This window comes from Anopheles gambiae, chromosome 2 (genome assembly GCF_943734735.2).
Source record: "Anopheles gambiae chromosome 2, idAnoGambNW_F1_1, whole genome shotgun sequence".
Classification (NCBI taxonomy): domain Eukaryota; kingdom Metazoa; phylum Arthropoda; class Insecta; order Diptera; family Culicidae; genus Anopheles; species Anopheles gambiae.
This window is the reverse complement of record NC_064601.1, coordinates 107,803,709-107,829,828: the sequence shown is the minus strand read 5'-3', so window position 1 is coordinate 107,829,828 and position 26,120 is coordinate 107,803,709. Positions and strand designations below refer to the sequence as shown.

At 44.0% G+C, this 26,120-nt stretch overlaps 1 protein-coding gene across 27 annotated transcripts in view; it reads right to left on the bottom strand.

Moving 5' to 3' along the window:
* LOC1270239 (transient receptor potential cation channel trpm) overlaps window positions 1–26,120 on the bottom strand; it is a 65,633-nt gene that overhangs the window by 5,589 nt on the left and 33,924 nt on the right. For 11 of the 27 annotated variants that reach the window (XM_061645116.1, XM_061645122.1, XM_061645112.1 and 8 more), the window contains 16 exons: window positions 17,121–17,283; window positions 15,048–15,188; window positions 14,873–14,945; window positions 12,933–13,092; window positions 12,713–12,849; window positions 10,463–10,501; window positions 7,159–7,315; window positions 6,854–7,001; window positions 5,742–6,776; window positions 5,519–5,671; window positions 4,907–4,972; window positions 3,907–3,963; window positions 1,460–1,489; window positions 549–689; window positions 317–474; window positions 22–212 (listed from right to left, as the gene is read on the bottom strand). In XM_061645116.1, the coding sequence (XP_061501100.1) occupies window positions 22–212; window positions 317–474; window positions 549–689; window positions 1,460–1,489; window positions 3,907–3,963; window positions 4,907–4,972; window positions 5,519–5,671; window positions 5,742–6,776; window positions 6,854–7,001; window positions 7,159–7,315; window positions 10,463–10,501; window positions 12,713–12,849; window positions 12,933–13,092; window positions 14,873–14,945; window positions 15,048–15,188; window positions 17,121–17,283 (2,849 nt within the window). Of the gene's footprint in view, window positions 1–21; window positions 213–316; window positions 475–548; window positions 690–1,459; window positions 1,490–3,906; window positions 3,964–4,906; window positions 4,973–5,518; window positions 5,672–5,741; window positions 6,777–6,853; window positions 7,002–7,158; window positions 7,316–10,462; window positions 10,502–12,712; window positions 12,850–12,932; window positions 13,093–14,872; window positions 14,946–15,047; window positions 15,189–17,120; window positions 17,284–21,415; window positions 21,478–26,120 lie in introns of those variants that run through there. The other 16 variants (XM_061645125.1, XM_061645117.1, XM_061645123.1 and 13 more) reach the window with 10 other exon arrangements.

Here is a 26,120-nt window from a genome sequence, read left to right as displayed (position 1 = left end):
ATAGTGGCCAGTTTTACCTACCCAAATATTTGTTTACACCTAGAATGTTCAATATCCGCAAATACCAGTAGATGCTGTCCACGCAATATATCACCCGACCGATGTCCATCGTGTACGGCCGCAACCGCAGCCCGAGCCCGATGAGGAAAAATATGATGGCAGCGGCATCGCACGGGTTCCACATGTTCCAGGCCCACACGGAAAACTTGTGCCTGCATTGGTTTGGGGAATGCAGATGGGGAAAAGAGAACGGAAACAAAACAAACGGTTTTGATTAATCGTGTCCGAACAGAGGATGGAAGCAAGCCGGCCTTACGGTATTGCCACCGGTTCGGATGACACGATCTCCCGTATCTTCTCACAGCCCAGTGTGGCGATGTAGGAGATGGCGTACCACTCCTGCCAGCTCGGTGACTCCTCCATCCGCACCAGCACGGTGTACGTAAACAGGACGAGAAAAAACACGTACGCCATCTGCGTGGGTACGACGATTGAGAAACATTATAAACGATGCTGGCCGTGAAGCGAAGCACTAAAACATCACTTACCGAATCGGCCCAAAACTTGGTGATGGGTGCGGTGTAAAACTCGTAGAACTTCTTTTTCAGCTTCAGCGGTCGCTGCTGCCGCCCATCGCTGTCGAACAGATAGTCCTTGTACTGCGTGTTTTCCGAGTCCGTTAGGGAAACCTTGGAAATGAACGTATACAGAGCACAGCGCACGAGTTAGTGGGGTTTTGTTGAAAGGGAACAGCTGTCCCGCTGATAAGGTGCATCACTGAAATAAATCGGTCAAAACCGTGCAATGAACAAAACAAAACAAAAAGGTTTAGTATGAAAAAGAACAACGGCCAATTACACTGTTAGTTAGATTTCAACTATGTCAACAAACGAAAGTGGTAAGCCATCCCAGGTCAGGCCTCAATCCAACAGTTTTTACTTGATAATGATTAATGTTAAAGACACTATTTAAGAACAAAATAATGCATTTAATTACGATGTACAATAGTTACAACAAAGTACATCGAACAAGTTTACAGCTGTATGGAGAGTGATGGAATTGAGCAACTTGTTATGCAATGTTCAGTCAAAGATAACTACATCAGATAAGATAATGAAAACAGAAATAAATATGTTCAAATATTACAAAATGTTAATAAGCTAATATTACAACTATACGTGATATAAAACATGAAACAAGCAATCCAATTGAAAGAGATTCGATAAGAAAAAAACCTACACTAAAAGCTTCTTTTCGACCGTGTGTACTTAATGGTTCACTAATCTAATATCTACTGATAAAACCTTGTGGGCATGAAAGACATGAGAAAGCCAAAGGTGAACGAAGTAAACTTCAAGAAAGAACGCAAAATTAAGCAATGAAATTTTTACACTAGACAACCAAAAAACTAACAATGAACATCATTCGAGTGGAATTGAAAGTAGTGATGCGGACTAACTTTTGAGCTCAAGCATCCGGTCAGGCCTACCTATATATGGGGAAATTGAAACGAAAAACAGGGTGTTAGGTTTTAGAACCCAAAAAGGTGTTCTTGGCTCCTCGGGGATCGGGCGTGATCTATTTGAGGATTATTGTAACGTGTGGTTTTTCGGGGGGATTGTTATCGTGTGAAGAAGTGTTGTACATTGCTTCAGTGATCACTCGAAAACCAAAAAAAAAAAAAACAATAAAACTTGCTGGATGTGTATTTCTAAATGTGATTAATATTGTGTAAATGTATCGCTCCTTTTGGGTATGTGTTTGGGTGAATTGAAGTGTCTGAGGTATGATACAGGGTTTACCTAGCCAATCCGGCATCGTCAAAGCGTTATCGGTCGCCGTAAATACTTTTTCGGGCGACGTAAACCCTCAATTGGGCACTGTCATTTCTATTCGGGCCTTGTGAAGTATGAAACGGGCATAGTACAGAATGAAAGAGTCCTACTCTTGAAGGTGTCAAATCGGTAGCTTCGGAGTGTTTGATCCATCAAGTTGTTTAAAAATAAGTATTTTGCATGTTGTTTAACTTATTATATATTATTTTAAAATGTTCACCTAATTAAATCACCAAACATATTATATTTTAAAAAATATATAAAACCAAATTGCATTGTACGGGTTTGAATTAAAAATTTTAAAAAAGGAATTTGAATAATTTTTTATGTGATTAAACTTATAAATAGTGAATATTCTTACATATCAGTTCAACTACTAGCAAAAAAGTATTGTTTTACAGCTAGAAAGCAACAAAATATAAAGTAGGCCCAATTCATTCTGTACTTTGCCCGATTCATACTTCACAAGGCCCGAATAGAAATGACAGTGCCCAATTGAGGGTTTACGTCGCCCGAAAAAGTATTTACGGCGACCGATAACGTTTTGACGACGCCCGATTGGCTAGGTAAACCCTGTAATGTGAAAAAAAGAATCACTACAAAAGAAAATTGCACCAATGCATGCTGTCGATCGTGGTTTGTCACGATACACTACGCTAGGGAGCAATGATAAAAATAGGCTAGAACATATCTACCAAACAAACTTCATCGGAAACACTATTCAAACTCGGTGAGCTCGGTGTTGGGAAACGTCCGACTGGGGAAGTACTTTAAATTAATTTTAAACATTTCTAGCTCAAACGCCGGTCCCGGTAACTTTTGGGATTTGTCGTCCGTTTCGTTTGTCACTTGTACACATTTATATTCATCCCTTTGGGCCACATAAAGCCTAACCGAAAGTAGAGCGGGTGTGGTGTTGGTCTGATGTGGAAGACGGAAGATACGGTATTTACAGCACTACACCAAAAGATAGACCAAAAGGATTAACGGGGCCGAGCCGACAGAGCGGGGTTTTGCGCTCTCATTAAAAACCATCTTAAACATTCACGAACCACAGACGGAAAAAGACGACATCGAACCGACGAGACCGGTGGAATCATCGCCAGCTGCTAGTTTTGGCAATGCATTTGCACACAAGCAACTACTACAGAGCAAGCAGCTAGGGTTGTAAAACAGTTACTCTTTTCGACTGTTGAAGCGCAAAAGCGCATGTAGTTTGTAGGAAGAATGTTGAAGGACCGCAACAGGGGACAGTTAAAAAAGCAACAACATTCGAGGTATGCGACAACATAGAGCAACACAGTATATTCACACAGATCGACAGAGAGAGAGAGAGAGAGAGAGAGAGAGAGAGAGAGAGAAACACACGAAAACATAAACGCTTGTTGCTGTACATTTTGCTGATGTTTTGGGAACTTTAGGGGTAACAAGGGCTTTACAAAATGTGTACCACATCGTAACACTCGCTGAAACGCTAGCAAAGATGCAAAAATCATAAGAAATTTTCTATTGCAGCAAATGGCTGGTTATGTTTGTTTGTGGGTTTTTTTTGTGCTGGGCGATGTGTTGTGTTATCAGTTGCCACGTGTGTACGAGGAGCTTTGAAGATGAGGGGCTTTGCACTACTTTAAATAATTGTTTTGTAAATTTTAAATTTTCCCAGTGAGCTGCTGGTTGATGTTCCGTGTACGTGTGAGTGCAACGTAAGTTTTTTTGTTAGTGTGAGCAGAGCAAGATGAACGAAAATGTACCATATTAAAGAACACACATTGATGTAATCAACAGTTTGATCTTCAAAAAAGAAAGGAAAAACATCCCAGTAAGGACAAATGTGTTTTATTAGCACTCAGGTGAGAACGGTTACGGAATCTTGATTCGTTTGCTATTAGGGAAATTAAAACTCACAACACAACAAAAAACAACAACAAAACCATACAAAACCGGAAAATGAAAAGAACACAACACACTACACAAGTTGACAGTATACTTAGCGCGCGTGTGTGTTTGCGTGTGAGTGTGTGTGTGTGCGTACGACAGCACAGGCAGCACCCAGAGCGCGGGCCACACTTACTTTTCCATTTTCCTGCACTTTGGTATCTTTCATTGAGTACGTATCGGACAGAAGCGCCTAGGATGAGAATACAGCAAAGATGAAAGGACATGTTCGGTTTTACTGCGCGGTACATGGGTATTCGATAAACAAAGAAGAAGAAAAAAACTATACACCCCACCCCAGGACAAACGGTGCTCGTAGAAACCCACACCCAGGCCACCAGCACATCCAATGCCGGAAAGGCCCGGGTTTGGAAGATCGGTGGCTGTGGAAGTGTGGGTCGGATGGGATGGGGTTAAAGTACAGAAAACGGCACAGATACAGATTAACACTAAAAGGAAGTACAGAATGGGAAGAATGGGGAGAACAAACGGTGTATGTGTGTGTGTGTTGTGAAGCGGATCAAGAGGTGAAAATCGATAGAGAGAGAGAGAGAGAGAAAGAGGGTGACGGAGTGGGTGTTTGGAGGATTGGAAAAGGGGGCATATGCACACATTAATCGATTGAACAGAGAAGTTGGGTGGTAGAATTTGGTTGAGCCTCCTAAGGAGCACCAACCCGAGTGCAGAGAGCTGAGACCCCGATATTGATATGAATTGCCAATAACGACTCCTGATGTTAAACACACATGAACCTACAGGCCGAATTGTACAATTTCAACACATTTGAACACGATACTTCAATTTCTACGTCTAGTTGGTACATTACTCAATACAGTTTCCATAACCAATCCTAATCGCCTAATGTAAGCCAACAATACCAATACTTCACATCGTCGGACACTACAATTCCAAATTACTTCAATTTTGTTCTCTTAACACGCCTGTTCTTCTCTTTTAAATACACATTAGTGGTACTAGAGCGTAGGATATGATGTACATTGAGGGTGTAGAAGATAGAATAGAAGGGGTGTACTAGCAGTAGAGAGTGGAAGGAACAAAACAGGCAGGAAGATAGAAGAACATATATTGAACCGTGAAAGGACTCGCTACAGTAGTACAGTGAATTTGTGGAATACCTGCGGTGTTGGCGCTGCACTTTCACCAGCGGGGTTTGTGCTTTGGGTAGAGTTTGCAAGAGCTTTCTACAAGTGGGACATTTACAGTTAAACGGGCCGGGGAAGGAAAGGATTATGACGGTATCGGTTTTTTTTTTCACCAGATACCATGTTCGTTAGTCGTGATTAGTCATACGCATTTACATTTCCCCCCAACAAGAGCGTAGTGTCCCGCAGCAAGTCATTTAAACAAACGATGGTTAGGCAATTGGTTAGGTTGGTTTGGTTTGGTAGGTAAGATGAGTTAGTTGATGGTATTAACCGTTTTACAAACACGCAGGACCACGCACAGGAGAAAAGAGAAAGAGAAAGAGAGAAAGAGAGAGAAAGATAGATAAAATTCAGTAAAACTAGGTTTGTGACCCTTTGGCAAAAGGGGAGTAGAGAAAATGAGGAGCGATTGCGCCATTGCGGGTTTTTTTTTTGGAAATCAAAGGACACACGGTACACTGAGATAGAGAGAAAGAGCAAGTTGTTAGATGGCTTATGTATATATACGAAGTAAACTTCTCACCAAGATGAAGGGCCGAACGAGACTCGTCGGATTTGTGCCCTTAACGATCGCGAACTTACCTCCGCATCGGTGTCCTTCTTTTCGCGATCCTCGTAATCAAGATACTGGTTTTCCAAGTGTTCCTCCTCGGTTTGAGGCATCTGCTGCAGTTCCTCCTTCGATTTGAAGTCCAACTTGCGTACAAATGGTGGACAGAGCAGTCCACAGATAACCTAAATTGGGATGGTCAAAACCCTTTTTCATGACCTCCGCAAACACACACACGAACTCCAGTGCACCTACCTTCAGGTTGGTGTTCTTGCGCGTGCGCAAACCACCCATCCACAGGTCCGCCAGGATGATCTGACTGCACGGGTGCGCCAGGATGGCACGATGGTTGGCGGCCACCGCCAGCGACAGGCAGCTCTGGCTCGACCAGGACTGCAGCTCGCACGTCAGCAGCCGCTGGGCCCGTTCCGCATCCTGCCGGTAGCAGAAATCCAGCAGCTTCAGTCCTTTGCTCTCAAACTCCTTCGCGTAGCTGCGCAGCTCCTCGTAGATCTCCGTGTCCAGATCGTCGTCCGCTGCCTCGTGTGCCATCGCCTTGTACAGCTTACAGGCCACCAGTGACTTTGCCAGCGCTTCTTCCCCGTGCGTCCACATCAGTAGCGCCATCTGCTGCCGCTTGGTCAGCACGGCCCAGATCAGCAGCTCGTTAAATGGCAGCTCAAACAGCGCCATATCGGTCGTCACCGGCAGCAATCCCGTCACCAGACTCATCGAGTTAATGCCCGCCGAACGCTGAAACGTCGACGGTTTGCGGTGCGTGTTGACGTAGCTGTTCATGACCTTCGCGTAGATCGGGCGAAACTTGCGCCGCGTGTAATACGACCGGTACGCACCACCCATCAGCTTGTTGATCACCAGCCCAATGTCGTGCAGCGTGTACACGTACCCCTTCGGTATGTGGGGCCGTACGTCGCGCAAAATGTACCCGAGCGTGTTGGCTGGACCGTGCTTGGTGTTGTACAGCTCCTCCAACCTTGGGATCGTGAGGAACTTGCGCATCGAGACGCCGTTCTCCAGCAGCAGCTTCACAAAGTCGATCCGATCGTGCTCGAGCGCCTGCATCATCGCTTCGTCCAGCGCACCGTGAGGCCACTCCTGCCCGTACACAAATATCTCCGACCGGGCGATGTCGACCCGGTTCCACGTCAGCGCCAGGCTGAGCTGCTCAGGTGGACTAAGGTGCTGTGATTTAAAAAGTGCAGTTAAAATCGTTTGGTCCAATTCCTGAGTGTTGCCCTCCGGTCGGTCCTGTATGCGGAACACCGTGATCTGGTGGAAATAGGGAACAAGAGGTAAGGTGCGTCTGTTAGCTAAGGTTTGAAGCTCAATCCTGTAGCATTACTTACGAGATTTTTATTCTTAGTGCACTGCAGTAACTCCTGAAACAGTTGCTCCGCCTGCTCCGTGCTGACCTCGAACGTTTTCTGTATGATACCGAGCACGTAGTCGTGCATCGATTCCAGCACCGTCTGCTCTCCATTATCCGTCGCATATCTGAGCACGACCAGCACATCCGGGAAATTTCCGTAGAAGGAATAATACAGAAAAGGAAGAGAAATAAAGCAGCCCCGTTAATATCCTTTCCGATAAGCGAGGGTGAGCTTATGCGCCCGCTCGTACGCCTGTACGACTGTAGGCAATGGTGCATTACTTATGTACAAACGCTATTAAGTCTGCTGCCCGGCCTGACCCATCACACACTACTACCGGAACCGGTGGGTTATCGGTGACGTATTCTAGCACAGCTCTGATTGTGTTTGTACCACCTTCAATTACCAAGCATACTACGGGGGTGCTCGAGTGGGTAACTAAGGAAAGAAGAATAAGAAAGAGAGAGAGAGATCAAGAACAGCTTTCCGTGTGGCGAGTGTGAAGGCTCGTCTGAAGAATGAATGGACAGGAAGTGGGTGTGATGAGGACAGCGTTTAGAGAGACGGATAGAATGATGGAAATTGAAGGAACAGAGTGAACGAAGCGCCCGGAGATGAGATGAAATGATATTCGGGCGCTGTACTGGTGCCACCTGAGCAGAACAGAACTAGACAACGAGATACACTAACTCATCACAGGTTTACAAACAGACAAGCTCAGTACGATAGAGAGAACTACTGTTCTGGTACTAAGCAACATATACAGCAAGGTTTAGCATCAACATGAAGAAGGAAGAGATAGATAGACAACAGCAAATAGGAGCAGTTTTGAAGATAGAACATTTAAAACAGACTAAATAGTATATAGAGCTGAAGTTCAACACTAAAACCATTGAGGAGATCCACAGGAGATACAGAATTTTGAGTTTCTAGGGGAGTCATTTTCCTTCAACCGCCTTACCAGCATGCACACAACACTAACAGTTGCATTGTAATAACAGGAACTCATAAATCACTAAACAAACATATCAACACTCGATCGCGCCTAACAGCCAGCCGACTTTTATAGGCTCTAGCAGTGGTGATGCGATCATCTCCATTGGTTGTTATGATAGGTCCCGGTCCGACGATAGGAATAAAAACACATTTGTCTTAATGAATTAAATTAGTACACTGGTAAACAGCTTGCAGCAACAGCATCACCAGCAGCAGCAACCGTACCAACAACCCGGTCGGCGGGCAGCTTTTCCGGGATCTGTTGCTAACGAGTAACTTAATTAATCACCCGCATGAAGCCAATCGAAACAGACAGCGATGGAGGAGCTCCAGATGCCTGAGACTGGGACGGGGGGGGGGGGGGGGGGAACTATCCTCCAATCCCACACCGTGGCAACTGGTACCTAGGCAAAAATCGTTCCCTGGCATTCATCATCCTTGCCGAGGGGGACCACAATGCACACGCAACCCTCAGAGTGCCGGACACTTGTAGCCGATTGCCGACCGTACCCAATTCATCATTACCCTCGGCAGTCTCGTTTGGAGCTAACCTTGGCTAATCAATTTTCCTGCAGCCCGACTCGATTGGCACGAGCGCTCTTTATGCCCACGTTGCCGAGATCCAATTAACCTCACCATTACCGGATAACAATCGGTGTCGTCCGTCCGTAATTAGTGAAGAAACGGATGGTCGAATGCGTCTAACCCGTTTGCCGATGGGGCAGGTGGATCATGGTTGAGTTCCTCAAACGGGACGTTGGTTTGGTGGTCCGGCAGAATCCTGCGTTACGCTTAAAGCCTTTCCAACCATGAGTAAGATATAACCCCGTTGCAAACAATATAATCGCCTCCATCTCAATTTTCTATCAACAATTATATGTTCAAGGGAGATAGATATAAAGATGCCCTGTAATTCTATCTTTCTCACCACCTGAGATCCTAATGTAACGTTGGGGTCGTTCTTTTTACCGCACCGTGCGTAGGGTTCCGTTTCGGAAGCATGCATTCTTTCCGATCGGCTTAATGAGCGGATTATCGGGTAACCTTTCCAGAAAGAAGAATAATGAAGTAGCGAAAACACTGAGAAGCTCTTGAAAGAACAACCGAGCGTGAGAAAAACAAACGGGCACCTTAACAGGGGCAGATTAGGCGCTTCCCTTCTTCAAAATTTTCCATTTACTCTAGGGAAGAGCCGCGACAGACAGGACGCACCGTGCTGGTGGGCCGTGCTTAATTCAGCTACATTTTAAAATTAACCTTCCCTAAGCTCGGTATAAACGGTAGGCTCACTGGCAGCTGGAAGGGGATGAGGAAATAACGATATCCTGTCGACGAGCTTTACAAAACGTGCCCTTCTAACAGAGCACAGCACCACCTGAACGATCCGTTCGCCGTAGGGATCGTACTTACGAGGCTGCGGCTCAATTCGTTTCAGTACTGGAAAGAACATTAGGAGTTTCCTAATTATTTACCTTTCAGTAATTGGTGTACCATTAACATTAATGCTTCATCGTACGCCATCGGGGTCGGGAAAGGCTAGCTTAAAATCTGGCATTTTCACGTCCGCCCGGAAAGCGTCCGTGACATCTTCCGCCAACAATCGTCGTGCGGGCCAGACGCGTACGCAAGTGTTTGTAATAAATCCATCGTCTAAGCGAAACGATGGCATGGCAACAGGTGCTTTTAGTGCCTCTGCTTTATAGCTTTGCTTACGACCAATGTTCATACTTACGGGCATTCGGGCAGCTTGGTAATGAGTGGGACATTCGATCTTTTTTTCGGCATTCTTCTACACAATGTGGACGTAATGTGGCCTTAGCGGTTACGCTAATCGCACAGGATTTATGTAGAGCAAAGCTACGACCAAAACTTTGACCGGTTCTAATACGGCCAAAACACAAACACAACAACACCGAACAAAAAGCAGCCTTTCTAGTCCTAATCGCACACACTGCTGCGTGGAAAATGCTCCATTTTCGCATGTTGTTGCAGGGTTTTTTTCCTCCTCCCCCTCTTTCTCTCTTCATGAACTTCGTCATGCCGTCGGTAATGAATTCCCATCTCCGTTCATCATCCTGCTCGGGGTTCATTAAAAACTTTCCCCCCCTGAACGGGCGCCGGAACGCTACATTTACACAATTTATTTCATCTGATGTGCGGTAGCATCAGTAGCAGCAGCAGCAGCGGCGTAGTAAGGTTAATTATAACTTACACATCAACCCTCGGTGGCTCGCTTGCAGGGCTAGAAAAAGGGGGAAAACAAAGGAAACTAGGGAACGGGTTTACTGTTTATGCAGGGTAAGCATGCACCTAAGAGTTTTGTTTGGGCTATAAATTTGCTGCACCTAATATACAGTGTCTACACTCATTCTAACAAACGTCGAGCAGTTGGGGATTTTTTCTGACCCAGTTTCCAATCCCACCCCCACATCTAAACCATCTATACAATCGAGCACAAAAAGATGTCCACGACACAGCGCATGGACTTCGCGGGATGAGAAACAAAACCTATCCTATTAACATCTATAGAAGGTGCGCTCCGTGCATTCCGACGTGACGCCGGACGAAAGTTTGGTTGCTTTGCGTTACCTTTGTAGTGGAAATTCATTAAAGATGATAGCATCTTGTCTGTAGCGTGTCAGGTTGTTGGTACGAATGGGGAAAAACGGTTGGTCGATCGTGTGTTGGTGGGATGTTTTCAGGACGGAAAGAAAGTACAATACAAACAATGTGAAAAAATGGTTACCACCTTCCATCAATGCACCAGAGAAAAGAACAATACGGAGCAGGTAATTGCCGACGAAATAAATCAAACTTAAATCAATAACATGGCATAAACTGTGCTTTTAACGTTTCCCCATTGTTGTAGCAGTGGTCGAACCATAAAGCTTGGCCCGTCGATGGTAATGCAAACACGCAACGTAAGACACACACACACACACACACACTCACACACACGGTAATAAAACACAAGCGTATTGCCACCTGTCGCAGGGTGGGGTAGGGTGTTGCAGAACCTCTCTTTTGCGATTTTTCCTTCATTTATTTGCTGGTGGAAAAGCGCAGCGATGCTTTGGTGCCTTTAGGCTGAGGATGTGATTTTTTTTTGTTTGAATTTTGCACAAGCGCTTCCAATCCCGATCAATAGCAAATTTGAGAACAATTTATCGTTCTTTTTAAGAGTTTGAGCAGTTGGCAAGTGGTTCAAACTTTTGGTGCAGCACCTAGCTTACATCGGAGGTGGAGAGGAGGCGTGTTGCCTTTGCTTGGCATTGAGTTTTGTTTTTATTGATTACTGCATTATGTTTTCTGGAAACTGTAAAACTTTTAAGCTTATGTATTGCTTATGGGTTTAAAATAAAACGGTAAATAATGTCTGATAGCTATCATTCATTGAAAAGAATCATTCGCAATATGTTTGTTCTTCTATACGTAGGGTGGGTAGTCCAAATTGGAAAAAAAACCTTCAAATGGATTAAAGAAATAATAAAAAAGCGTTTTGAATTAACTGAATATTGAAAGCGCTCGTCCAAGCCCGATAGACCACTTTTGTACAGGCCTACAAAACAATTTAGAAGTAATAAACGCGAGGTGAGCCAAATATTTCATGGCATATACCACACATCAAATAAAGCTCTAACGAGCTGCAGAAAATGTGGCATCATCAAACAGTTGGTGGACTATTGAAACAAATTGCTTCCGGGCTAGATTAATAAGCAGTGGGACGCCGTATGTAGAATCCCTACCACGCCGTCACATGACTGCGATGAAAAAAATTACACTGCAAGAATGTTGCGTTATTACCATAATGAACAGAAAAAAAGAAACAACACGAAGGAAACGGCAGTTTCTCTTTCCACCAGCCAGCCAGCACCGGGTAGCGGTTTGCGGTGCACATTTCTGGAGGCCAATGGAAAGTCAAGCGCCACACGCGAAAAGGCAATGGAGGTCCCCATTGCCGGTTAACCATGCTCACTGCCAGTGCCTAGTATTGCACACAGCATCATGTATGGCGTCTTGCGAAGTGGAAAACACACCTTCCTCGAAGCACGGGACGGTTTACGGAGCCTTTTCCAGCACCGTTGGTAATAATCGTTGTACCACCGTCGTGGCGTCAGCGCGCACCAGAACACATTACAATGCCTCCACCCCCCCTTCCTGGCGGGGACGGATTTGAAGGTGAATGAAAATTGATCGCCATGAATACGATTACCATTTATTAGCGCATTCTCGGTGAGCGCTGCCATTTACGCTGGCATCATCACGCATCACCGGAAGTACTGCAAAGACCTCAGCCTGCTCACACCAAGCATAAGGGTTCGAGCCTGACCTGCATCGTCTGCAGGACGGCATGAAAAATTATCCGTAATAATGCTACGCTCGTAAAGCATGATTTTTTCCAACACGACTTCCAACCTTGCTATCTCTGGAAAGAGACAGGCAGTGGCGCAAACGTCTCGCCAATATCCCGCAGCCAGGCTAGACATGACGTGTGCGGGAATCCATTCCGTCACCGAGTGTCGTCGGGCAGGAAACGTGCACTACACTAACTTCCGACGGCTCCATCTCCGGAGTAGCGCACTCGAAGGATGAGGATATCATCATACGCTACGACCACGGTGGCCATCGAGCCATCTCATAAACCTATTAGAGAGGTGGCAGCGCTTACCCTGTTTGGGCACCGTAAATGCTTCACACGCTACACACGACGCGCTTTCACTGGGGGAGAGAAAGGGCTCAACTGCACAGTTGCACCACAAACACACACACACACACACGCTCACGCACACAACTGTAGTGTGGTTAGGAAGGAAGCAAAGCGAAGGGCGCGCCACTTACAGGGTTGCAGCTTCTGGTTCGATATGTATTTCTCCAGCTTTCTCCGCAGGATTAGTTCCGCCCCGTACCGGCCCTGGGTGCCGTTGTCGACGAGCAGGAAGTATGCGTGTCGGTTGTTCAGCACGGCCAGCTTCGACCTAGAGGCGGGTATTAAAGGGATGCAAAATTACCATAAGCTCTGTTGACGCTCTTCGGCACGGCATGCGAGAGCTACACTTACCTGGGCGAGCTGATGCTGTGGCAGGGAACGTCCCGGTTGTGTCCGAGCAGCTCGTGGTTACGCTCCACGATGCCCCAGGGTGCGATACCGATGCTTACCACCCGGCCGGACCGTTGCTGACCCTCGAGCAGTAGCGCATCGCCGACCTGTTTCGTTACACCTGCGAGATAGGAGGCGAGAAGATGCGATGGTGAATGCGGGGACAGGGTTTTGAAACGGATCTAATGAAACAGAGTGTTGATTAGCAGGAACTAGAAGCTATTCGGATGAGATTCTGGCTCACAGTCATCTGTCAAACACAATCTAAGCTGCTACTCAAATCACACATTCACTTTGTACTGACGTAAACCAAAGGGAAGGATGATTCACATTTAATTTGCCAAACCATCCGATAGGAGGCATTTTGGTTGTCGTTACCAAAATTTCTCTTGGAAAATGGTACATTTCTTCGCAATCTCACAGACACACACCTAGACGAATAGATTATATTGTGAGCTTGCTGTTACAAAACCATAAAACAGACACAAAGGTCTAAAATAATGAGCCAATGGTACTGCAAAAAGGTACTCTTAATGTTGTGTTTGCCACTCGTCTCACTGGTTGGTGGTTTTCCGTCCTACACTTCCACGGAACCACCACGAACCATCTAACGTTTGATGAATCATCCACCATTTTTCGAGAGGCAGCCAGGGCCGGGAAGCTCCGCAAACCAAAAACCATCCGAGCATAATGATATTAACAGATTTTCGCTGCTTTGCGGTTTCCCATTATTACTTTTCCACCGAAAAAGCGCCAGCAAAACGATGTAACGGTATGATGAGATTAGCAACTTTTCCGTGCATAATTGGAGACACGGCACAGTGAAACGGCAGCAGTCTACCTCAAACTCCAGCACTACCACAGGATCGTAGATATGTGTTCATAAAAACTACTACTAGGCCGGTGCCGGTAGTTGTGAGGGTGCTTGTTGAAATATACCTGAACAGATTTTGTCATGAAATTTTTCGCTAAATTAGGCGTTTCGTAATTCCACGAAGACATGGTGGTTCTATACGCCTAGTAGGTTTAGAGGAGTAGAAGATGTTAAAGACATTTTACATGGGTCTTTAATATTGAAACCTTTCAAATTTTGAGAGAAATTTGGTTGAGGAATATAGTTGCACAATGGCTGTCTCTTTACTTCCTCGAAAAGGGAAAATCTTACTTGTTACGAGGGATGAAAATTAGAAAACTATGTTTGACACACATTTATACAGCAGATCTCAGAACTGGCTTTAAGAACTTCTTAAATTCTCACATTCCTACCTTCATTCAATTCCTTCAAACCACTAACATCAAAACGAGAAACAAGAACAGCAAACAAATGGTTTTTTCTTTGAAGCTCAATGAATCGTTTTATTAGGAGTCTTTACATGGAATTACCACTTTTTAAACAGAAACGATCATAGTAACTGGAAAACAGGGAACATTTTCCAACGAACCTAACAACCATTTCAAAAGACGTCAATCATTTAAGTAAAGAAAACAGATTGAACCATTGATTGGGATTGACAGTTCAAGTCCAAGCAAAAGGGGGATATGTTTACATTCCGAAAGGCGTGCACTTTCGGACCTTTTCCGTTCGCAGTAGGAGTGTGCAAGGTGTGTTACCGAAATAAAAATATCAAATTACATTTCAAAACAATTCGTGGTTTTAAGTCCACCATTTTTGGTAGTTTTCGTCCTCAACAAAAACATCTCTAGACCTGCTTTGTGTGTAACACTGACTTTCTTTTGCCTATGCAAACGATCGTATCTTGTCGTGCTAAAAGCTTTTTTGTCGCGGTACACTCGCAACCGCTCGTACAACCGTGACGAGCAGGTAGTTTGTCTTGCCAAAGAAGCCTTTGGCGGCCAAAATTCACAACATAGTTTCCCCTCTTTACCATCTGCTTACTTACCCGTGTTGGTGCCACCGGTAAATATCCATGCGCCGGTAGTTTTGGCCGCCTTCAGTAACCCCTTCCGAAGCACCTGCAAAAGAAAGGCGAGCGTTGAGCGTACGTTCCGGGGTGACTGGTGGTGTCGAGTGCTGCAGGAATGTTATTTCCGGCTCGTCTGCGGTATCCTGCTTACCTTTTTCAACTTTGGCTGTAGCTCGAAGTTGGCCTTGCCGCCCTGCACCGTGATGAGCAGCTTCGGTAGCTCGAGATTCCATTCGCGCGTGAACAGCTGCACCAGCAGCTCCGGCCGGGTGTCGTACGACAGGCGCACGTACTAGCGTACCGCATGGAAGGACGGAAAGTGCAAGCATAAGTTTTATGTGGTATGCTGCCGGGCGTCACCATAACACCGATCAGCAGCTCAATCGTGATCTGCTTCGTTAGTCGGTTTTTTGTTTTGTGTCACTGTACCCTAAGTATGTTAGCTTAATCGATTCTCACCACTCGTTCGAAAGCCATTGACCGTGGGAGTGACGTGCCCACCCCTGGGCTCTAAGCTGCAAACTGTCACCGTGCATCTTGACTACGCGTTTAATTACAGGAATGGCAAATTTTGTACCAGTAGGAGTAGGAGAAGCTACAGCAAACGGAGCGAAACCGAGGATGACAGCGGTTGATTGGAAGTGATGGCTCTGTTCGTCGCTACCTCGCTCAGTGACAGTGGTGTTTGCAATAAAACTTTCATCATTAACATCATCGGAAACTGCAGCAAAAAAAAAGCTGCTCCGTCTACTGATTGAGTTTTCCAGAGATTTACCTGGGATAAGGCTTGGGACGTTGGCAGTGCGGCAAAAGTTTGCACGCCACTCTTGTTCATTATGGAAATCGGATTTATTGGTACGCCCGCATAATTGAACCTCAAACAAATTCCGAAGCATCGCACTGAGAGGTGGAATTTACCTGAACGCTAGACGACACGGCGAACGAACACAGCATGGTAGCTGTTTAATAGGTAATGAATTTAATTTACGATTTCAAATCAAAATTGCACGGGAATCGTCATGAATATTGAAATGTGAACAAAGTTATGGGAGAGATTTTAAATCTGTAAAATTATTGTGTGACTTTAATGCCGTTGAACTCGTTTTAGTTTTAATAAAGCTTTAAAGCTCAATGTTTTCAGTGTTTATAGAGATTTAAAAAAAAATTATCATCTTTTAAAGGCCTAGCGAACATTAATCTCATTCGATAACTAATGGAGTTGCTTCTGAACGGTTGTCAATAAACAAACAGAACAAATTATAACAGTAGATAACGCTTTTTTCGAGTACTAAGGACACTCACCCAGAGGGCAATACACCTTATTGGCAACACACCATCATGACAGGATGGACAATATTAAAAAGTGAAGCAACTCAACCGTCTGACTGTCCTTGACGTAGGAACATAAATACGATTACAAACTTTAACATTCCTTTTGCCACAATATCATTTGATCCTCCGTCCTAATCTTGAACTCGAGAACGATTCACTCCACATCCCACTTGAACGCAATTCAGCCGGAAAAAGGACCAAACAGCTCACGCACGAAGCATCATCTTCGGGGGTGCCCTTAACCGTCCAGTTGTTTCGCAGTCGCCGTTCAGCTAGTCCCAACACGGAGAGAGATTTAAAATTGTTGCTCAGGCCAGGAATCTCAATCATTACCTCCCAGCCACGCCGTGTTGCATCGGAGCCAGAAAAGGTTTACGAGATGGTTTCACTTCACACAAGATGACCTTCCCGCTACCTTACTCATCCACTGTTTAGCAGAAGAGTAATCCCTTTCCTTCGCTTTGTACATGCTCCCAACTAGTAATGAAAAGGTCACAAAGGGTTACGAAAGGGACAAGTGGGCTCACCCCGGGTTCGTTTGATCCCGGGCGAAGAATGCTGCGACTAACCTTCGGGCGGGAGGAGCAAAGATCTTTGCGCGGGCGACAAGGCGACCGGGGTGCGTTTAAATCCTCTTTGAAAACAAACCAGCCGAACGGACGGAACAGAACGGAAACAAAGACAAAAACGGACACAATCGCTAGCACAATTGAAAACTAAACTGTCACACACGCCGTCCCAGCTGGTAAAGGACTCACGTCAGGGGTTTGAGATCGTTTCAGCGAGCTGTTGGTTTACGCTCCCCGTCACACACACACACACACACACACACACACACACACACACACACACACACACACACACACACACACACACACACACACACACTTACCTGTGCCTTCGTTGGGTGGGCACCGCCCTGGAACTCGATCGTCCCGTACGCATCGGTCGGCTGAGCTCGGGTGTTTTTCGACGCCTGCCAACTGTCGGTCGGTACGCCCGCCTCGTAGCCGGCCAAAACCTGATGGGTTCGCCGTTCCTGACCACAGCAGCATCTGCAATGAGGGGAAAGAGCAATTTCGGTTCGGTTAGCAGGTCGGTGTCGGCTGGTTTGACTTCGGCAGCCGGAATTCAATTATCGATAACCGTACTTTTTGCCCGTCTCGGCACCCTGGTAACATAATTAGCAGGCGAATTCGATCTTGCACCCAACGGGAAGGGTAGCGGTTTCGCTTTTCATAACGTTAGAAATATTGGGTGCCGAAATTGGGCAATAATTGATGAAAGGAGATAGAAATTGTAAAAGAATCAACCACTTTCAAATTTTGATTTCATCTTATTTAAGAAATAAGGTTTAGATCAAACGGTATTGCATGTAATCAGTGTGAAAAGTGTGAAATGTTTCCATATTGAGTTATACTGCGATTCATTCAATCTTAAAGGCACCTATAGCTTTATTCAACATATATGTTTGCCTTGCCACCATGCAGCACAATCTATTCAGTACATCTGTGCTAGTCACAATATATCAAATATGAGACTTAAATAAAGTAAGAAGTTCCTCCTCTGATCCTAGTCATCTCCGATCGGGAAATATTTTGATAATATTGTGCAGTCAAATTAATTCAAAATTGCATGTCCTTGGATATGTTAAGTAGATGGCTTCAGAGAAGAATTTGATAGTCTGAGTGGAGTTCTTTCATCCAATAAATATTGAATAGAACCTATACAATCCTATTGGAATTGGAAAGGTTCAATAGGATTATTTTATTACTAGGCTTACTTATTATATTCATTTTTGAACAGATTTTCACTTAACTGGAAATTTTGCTCGAGCTAGCAGAATGACGGTGTATATAAAACAAAAATAAGATGCACCAAATTAATTCAGGTCTAAGGTCATATTCAACCTTTAACCAGACCAGAAAAGCCACGATCAGGCCATTTAAATGGGAATATAAATATTAATAGTGATTTTTAAAAGACAATTACCAACATCTTCTCTCAAAAAAAATGAAAGAAAGCAATTCCTAGAGAGATTAACAGTCCCCACACAATCTTGTTTAGTATTTCGACTGCTTTTCTTGCACCTGAGACGTTGATCGCCAAACCCTGCAATCGAACTGTTTTAACTGTAAAGTGTTAAAAAGTCAGAACAGAACTAAACTCCACCGCCCGAAAATGTCTCGGTGGCAAAACCAAACAAACAGCCTACCCACCATCCTCTCCAAACGACAATCACACACATCCGTCCCTTTTTGATGGATCGCATAAACAATTCAAGACATTGTCAGCGAAAGCAAAACTAGACGCTTCCTTTTGGTCGTCAAAAACCCCCAAAAATGTTCGCTTGACAAGCACACACACACACAGAGCACAGGACGGGAAGGAACATTTATTCTCCCTCTGCCATTTCGATTCACACATCATAAAAACGATGGAATGTCGTCCGGAGCACCCACTTTCTCGTCCCACGACTCATCGGAAACACACACTCACTCGAGGCTTCTTTTTTATGTCATTGTTTTATTCCATGCCTTCCTCCCGGACAGCACTGGCGCAGTAACGCTAACGTCCGGTCCCACAACTGCAGGCCCACCCAAAAATCTACATCCGACGTTGGCGACGTGTGTGTGGCGAGCTATTTCTCCATTTCCCCTGTGGCCCTACCGGGACGACACTGCCGGCGCCGGTCGCATCGTATCGTTTCAATTAAGGTTGCTATTTCGAGGGATTTTTCTATTATTTCATGACCCGGTATTTCGTATCCGGGCGGTGTGCTTTGCCCAGGCCCGCTCGAAACCGGCATAATCTACCGGTGACACCCTTCCCTTCCACCCGGACCCGGCACAGTTCAATACTATTTTTATGGCAATGAACCCAACTCAAATACTTTCGACCACATCATCGAATCCTGGGGAGCACCTAGCCCGGAGTTTTCCCCCCACCCGGATGGGACGAATGAAGAAAATCATGCTGACCACCGGCATCAAGCGTGGTATGGGGTTTTACGAGATATCATGGTATAAGTTGGCAGCAAAAAAGGAAGAGTGCAAGCGGGACGAAAAATATGCCATCGATCAATCGATTCGGAAAAAGCGGGAGGCAAGAGAAAAAAATCCTCACGCCGTGCAGGAATGTTGTTGGTTGTGTGGAAAATATATTTCCTCCCCCCCTCCCTCCCCCCTCCCTTTTCCCCTGCTGGTCCAGGTCAAAGCTTTTACTTTGCTGAATGCTTTATGAATGGCTCATCAAACCCCTGAGGCAAACATAATCACGGCTGTATCGGCGATAGGTAGCGCGTTTCGCTGGAAAAATGAGTCTCATTTTGGGGTAGATTGCTTTCCGCGTCACATGAAATAGTGCCATACATTTATTAACTTCTTTATAATGCGGAACAAATCTATCTCGACGTTTGCGCTTTGTGCTTTTGTTACACCTTTCTTGGAACGCACAACGGATTCAACAATGCCGGGGACACCTTTTCTGAAAAATCATTCTCTCGTGAGCAAAGCAAACACCCACAAACGCACAAACCATACACATGATCTTCAATGGTGTGAGATATTAGTGCGGTTTTATCTGTCACACACTTGAGAAGGAGAAAAGGGGGGCAAAAAACCCCTCCCACTAGAAGACGCCAGTAAAAAGCGTGGCATCAAAATCCTTCAGCTTATCACCTCCGAGTCAACACATCTGGGCCTAAGCTGAGTCTCGTGAGATTTTGCCCCAGCCTCAAACTGCGCGGCGGAAGCCTTATTGATTACTTTCCTGACCTTCGCAAGGCATAGGTAGTGCTGCTTCATGGAGCAAGTTTTTTTTCAGTCATCCAGGTTTTTTGTTATTTTATTCTTCCTCCCGCAAAGTCGACCATTGCTCTGCTTGCTCTGTACAGGCAATTGAACGGGATGATGATGAAAAGTCACGATAGAACCTAATGTACATTCATTTATGTTTCCGTTGGAGCAGAAGCAACAAAAAAAGAGTCTTCCCGCGAACATGGCACAGAAGAGATCAAGCTGGATTTGGGAGTTATGGGAAGGAGGGGGAAAAGAAGCCGTGTGGCTGCAACTTATCTAATGTATCGACCGGAGGGATAAAAGGCTTTTATGTTTCTCCTAAGTGATCTTCGCCAATCAGTTTGTGAATGAGAGAGAGTGTGTGTGTACGAGCAGCTATACTTGTCTGATACAAAAGGTTAAAAGATACAAAAGGACAGACAGAAATGCCCCTGCAACAAAATGTCCAAAGAGTAACAAAAAAAGTTAGCTGAAAAATGAGTAGGTAGTTGGTGTCGGCTAACTTTTTTTATTGCCAACCCTACCCTCGCGTACCGTCTAGATTTTCTTCCTAAGTTACGACTTTTCGGTTCCGCGTTTCCCGTGGTGGTGGTTGGTGTAAGCTACAGCGTAGTGTGTTATCATTTTTATGAGGGAAATTTTTAATGAATTTTAATGGCACTATGCGCACGAAAACCGCAACAATCACTGGTGCAACGTTGTACTTTATAACACAGTTTAAATCAGAATTATCACAGCACCAGTTTCATGGTAATAACATAAAATGTTACTCCATTTATCGAGCATTAACTTAGCCTTTATCACACAAGCATTTTTCTTGTAACGGTTTTTTTAGCGATTACCCACGCGCAGTTCGTTCAGCGGATGTACCCATCTCGAGTAGCTTGAGCGAAGAGCGACTTAGCACAAGAGGGTTAAAAGTGGAATAAAAGGATGCTCCAAGTATCGTGTTTGCTTGTGCTTTACCAACTTACAAACTCGGCCCACCCGTACGAGACCTACATGTGAGACAATCAACTTAAACCCCAAGATGACACTTTACTATGGTAGTTTTAAAATCATATAATCCCTTACCCATAGGCTATTGACCTGGGCCACACAGAGGCGAGTGGAAATTAAATCCCTCGTGTGACATGGCTTGTCTTAAGCCTCATCCTTTTCCTTAAAAACATACACACAGAGAAACTCCATACACAGCGCTAAATCTTGCTTCTACAGCACATAGATCTGTGTTGGTAGATTATTTGTTCGTTGTTTGTCCGCTGCTGAAAGAAATGAGGTTGCGACCAGACAAACCATCATTTCCTTTTGTCTTTTTATCCCGCACGAAACAGCGTCCATTGAGTGTGTGTGGTTGTGCTCTTGAGCCCTGTTTTACTATGCTTACCCACATGTTTCGCCGAGTAGTGAGTGTTGAAAAGCTGAAAAATCCATCCAATTTTTTCTTGCTACACAGCACAAAACACTTCTCTCCGGAGCGACCCAACTACTAATCCCACGTGCACGTCTTCTGTCGTACAGTAGTGCTTCACTTTTCTTTGTAAAAACGGCACGGAACGCGCTGTCCAAATTTCTGTCCAACTTTAAGCTTCCGCTCAAAACGAGATCCATGTCACACGGAGGAGAGACACTCAACACTAACCGAGCACTGGCGGTGGCTGGTTAACTGATAATCACCACCGTAAGCACAGCAAATGTAAAGAAAATAGCAAACGCTACCACTATTGCCTCTACCACGCACACACTTTGCCCTGGAAATGGCATAACTTAGAGTGGCAGCTTGTGCCACTACACCGCACATCCATTTGACGGTCGACGGTGTCAGCTCACGCTCGCAACCTGTCCGCCGCTTGGACAACAATAATTACACCGAGCGTGCAAAGTGTTGCCCCGCAGTTGGAGAAAAAAAAAATGTCGGCGCCACCCGCCAAAAGGTACACTACGAACGGTTGCTCCAAATGCTCCAGTTTTCTACTCAACACCTTTGCCGACGTGAGTACACTGGGTTAAGATGGTGTGCGGTACCATTTTGCAGTGCTTTCGAGTCAAGTCGGCAGGAATGTGAACCACTCACGGGTCGAGACTCGACATGGGTGCACCCTCACAACACCGCCCCGCCAAGGCGCACTTAAACCAAACGCTTTTGATAATTGAGAGACGACGAATCTCTTGAGTGAGCAAGAGGCAGACGACCGCGTGTGCATCATATCACGGGCCGTGTTCTGTTTCTTTTCATCATTCATCTTTCGCCCGCCACCCGCCACACAGGGGTGACACACAGCCGGAAAGGAATGCTGATCCATTAATTATTGTGACAATTAGTGCAGTGCGGCAAATTGCGCCCGCAGTAACCACCAAACGATCTTTGGTTTCAATTGTGGAGATGTAACTGAAAGCGAAGAGGTTGATTGGAAAGTGTCTGTCGCTTGTTGAATGTACCAGAGATGTCCTATTTTTATTAGGATTTAATCTTATGAATGATTGTATGTGATTGAAAATGTATCTATTTAAGCAAAGGATTTGTGAATAATAGCACCCTTCAATCATTGTTTTCTTTTTACTAAACATGTATGAAATAAAAGAAATTATTTCTATCACGAATATCCTTCACAATTCCTTTCATTAAGCCATTTCATGATATTTAATATAAAAATCCAATTAGAATCAAGATAGTCTGTGTTATGAATAGAAAAAAAAATGAATATACCCTTTTTCACCAAGCTTACAAAGTTATAATTTATAACAAAGGAAAAAATGAAACAAACTTATCTAAGCATCAAATAAACACACACCAGCAGCGATTGAAACAATGCGCATCTAAATTATAAAAAGACTCCTAAAGATCGACCCAAACAAAACACAAACCCTCCCTTCCATTTTTTACTTATTTACTCCTCATAATAAAACGTGATTTTGAACAACAAAAAAAGGCACGAGGAAAACATCCTTTCAACATAATCCTTACAAACACAGTGCTGAAGGAAAAACTTTTCCACCCAATTCACCTTCTCAGCCTTAGAATATAATCGTGGGATTACTTTTTTTCATTGCTGTTGTTGTTTTGTTTGTTTCGGCATCGTAGTCTAGCCACAGGGTATCGAAGGGGTTCCCCGTTTAAAGTCAACCGATCAGCAGCGCTAAGTGTGCAAAAGCCAGCAGTGCATTAAAGGCGACGGCGGAAAAGGGGGCGAAAAAGCAAACAACTTTGCTACCAAACAAAAACATAACTCCCCTTTTCTAAGTGAGGTATCGTGTTTGTTGGGTGTGCTTTTTGGTAATACTTCTTACGGCACATTTTTTTCAAAATGAGGGAAAGTTTTATTTTTCGTTTCTTGTTTCCCCCGTTGTTGAAAGTCACATGTTATGAATGTATGAGCAGAGATTAACTGAACATCAGTCTAAAACAAAACTCATTTTCTTTTCGATACAAGGTAAAAACTTAATTGCTTTCTATGTATAAAACAACAGAAAACTGGTGCATACTTTAATCGAAATGTTAAACTTATAAAACAAAACATTTACTTTGACTCACCGAGTAAGACACCCTTCAAATGCTGACAAATTGCATGAATAGTACACGAAAACAACACGCTGGCAATTCATCAAGGGCAATTCAAAACAACGCTTTAAACGTACCAACACTATCACAAAACACAAATCCTTGTCTTGCTTCAAGCTGCTTGAAGCCTTTCCGCTAGAAAGCTTGCTCGAGTGTTCTAAGAAATGTTTCTTGGGGAGCTTTAGAAGAAAAAAAGGCTTCCGCTCCGTTGTCTTGCACCACACTTTTACGAGGAAATCCTGTTGATTCTTTCCTGTCATAAGAATGATATGCGCTGCACAACTTTGTTTTCGCTGTCATTTGTTTCATTTTATTTTGCTTTTTTGTTTCTTGTGCCTTTGAAAATTCGCACACAAACCCTTGACGAGCTCCACCCAGCCGTTGTTTGCTGTTGGGAAAAGTCAAAAATTTGGTTGACTGTTCATTTCCTTCGGTGATTGTTGGCAATGTCTTGGGTGTCCCAGTGTTGGTTTCCTCAAAACAATTTCTCGCCTCGAAGATAAGCGTGTCGTGTATTCAGGTAAATGTACGTTACAACAGAATTGTTTTCCAGATTAATTTGTTTTGAATGCTTCACTTTGTTTATTCATGAAAATAAATTATTATTTGCAAATGTATATTATAGGTAAATTCCTAAGAAATCACATATAAAATAAAATAACATTAAAAACTATTTGAATTCTAAAGTTCCTAGTCAAAACGATGTCATTTATTCTCATTTCAAGCGCTTTAAAAATACTCGATAAATTAAATGTCTTTCACCAAGAGCAACATCAAGCAATGTGCTACAGCTGAAGAATAAATCATTCCCGAATGCAAAGCATCTCATTTAAATCCCTTTCGTTGCTTTGATTTTCATTTGAATGATAATGAAGCGAAATATCATTACCTTTTATTCCTCAACCATTGGGCTTTTAAATGTGATTTCATCATCTCGCTCCCTGTAAAACAAAAATCGCCACATGGCAGAGACCAATTCAATTTATATTCCCGCACATTAAGATGCTAATGCGCAACGCACCTTCTGTTTCCTCTCCTGTTGCTCTGTCATTTCCCGTCCCTTCCAAAAGTACACGTTGGAATGTACACGAAATTTAGAATGAATTAAAATAATCAACTAAATGGAATGGAAATAATGCTGCACATCCCACTACTTTTCCTCCAGCAGCTGAACAAAAGCAACCAAATCGAACCGTTCAACCATTGCATCTGAAAATAGTTACCATTGGCGCTACACGCATACATGTTAGATCGTCTAAGAAAGACAACCTCAAGAATTTACCAGATTCATTAATTGACGCACCTTTATAGAACACACACCGCAGACAATTACACCGTTGGAAGGCAGTGATTCAGCAAGAGTGTGCGAGTGTTTAATCAACATTGGTTGGTGGGTAGAGTTTTGTAAGTTCGACAAGACGTCTGCCATACGCAAGCATCTTAAATGAATAATGGATTGTTCATTAGTCAAATCAAACATTCTTTTGCTGATGTGAAAAGTTCAATCGGAAGATATTTGGCCTCAAGCCAACTGAAAACTTCCACATCAATGCGAGTGGCGGAAAGCGTAGCTCTGTACTCAATTTTCCTTGTACGCTTCGAACGATTTTATGTTGCATGACTATTTGTACAATTTGTGAAATAAATAAAACTTTTAAACATGATTTAAAGAGATTTTTTTGCTAGTATGTAAATTAATTTAATTTGTATTATCATTTATGCAATACCAGGCGCCTCCATTATCCTTACAGCATTCAACCAAAAAAAAGTTTGTTATTAATTTGTGCATCATTAATAATGAATAAAAATTAAACCCTCTTTCAAAAGGCCTAGCAGTAAAATAATACTATTATCAGCTGTTTAACATTAGCAAGAGAAAAATCATCCAAAATTTCATCGTAGAAAATTCTACAAAGTACCGGGCACCTCCATTATCCTTAAAGCGGCCCTTTAAGGTGTGCCAAAACTTCACTCAAGCAAAGCGTTCGATAAACATCTCGCTCGTCTGAAAGCAAATGATAAAGTTAGTACCATCACGTAAAAGGCAAAAGCTCGGCCGAGATAATTTTCCCATGGGACGCTTTCAATGCGGGACCCTTTCAAATGGTCGAATAAATTTTCATCGTCGCTGCTGCTGTTGCTGCGCTCATGCAGCTCTCAACATCATCCATCAATTCCACAACGACTACACAGACCTGGTCAACCATGAATACACACAAACACACACGCACCCACGACAAAAAAAATTTAGATCTTCACAATTTGAACTCCAGTCAGGAAAGTTCTAAAACGTTCGAGGCCACATGGTCTCTATCTCGGTCGGTGTATTGCACACCATCCTGAACCTGACTAATGGGCAATCGTTGATGCCCGTTGATATTTTCCCCGGGGAGCTATTTTTCATGCCATTTATTACCGATGATAATCGTGCTGATTTAATTCGGCGGGAAAGTTCGGATAAAAAGCGACGAACCGTGTTACCGACGGCTTCAGGGGAAATAAATATCATCACTTACCCCATGGGAAATTACAT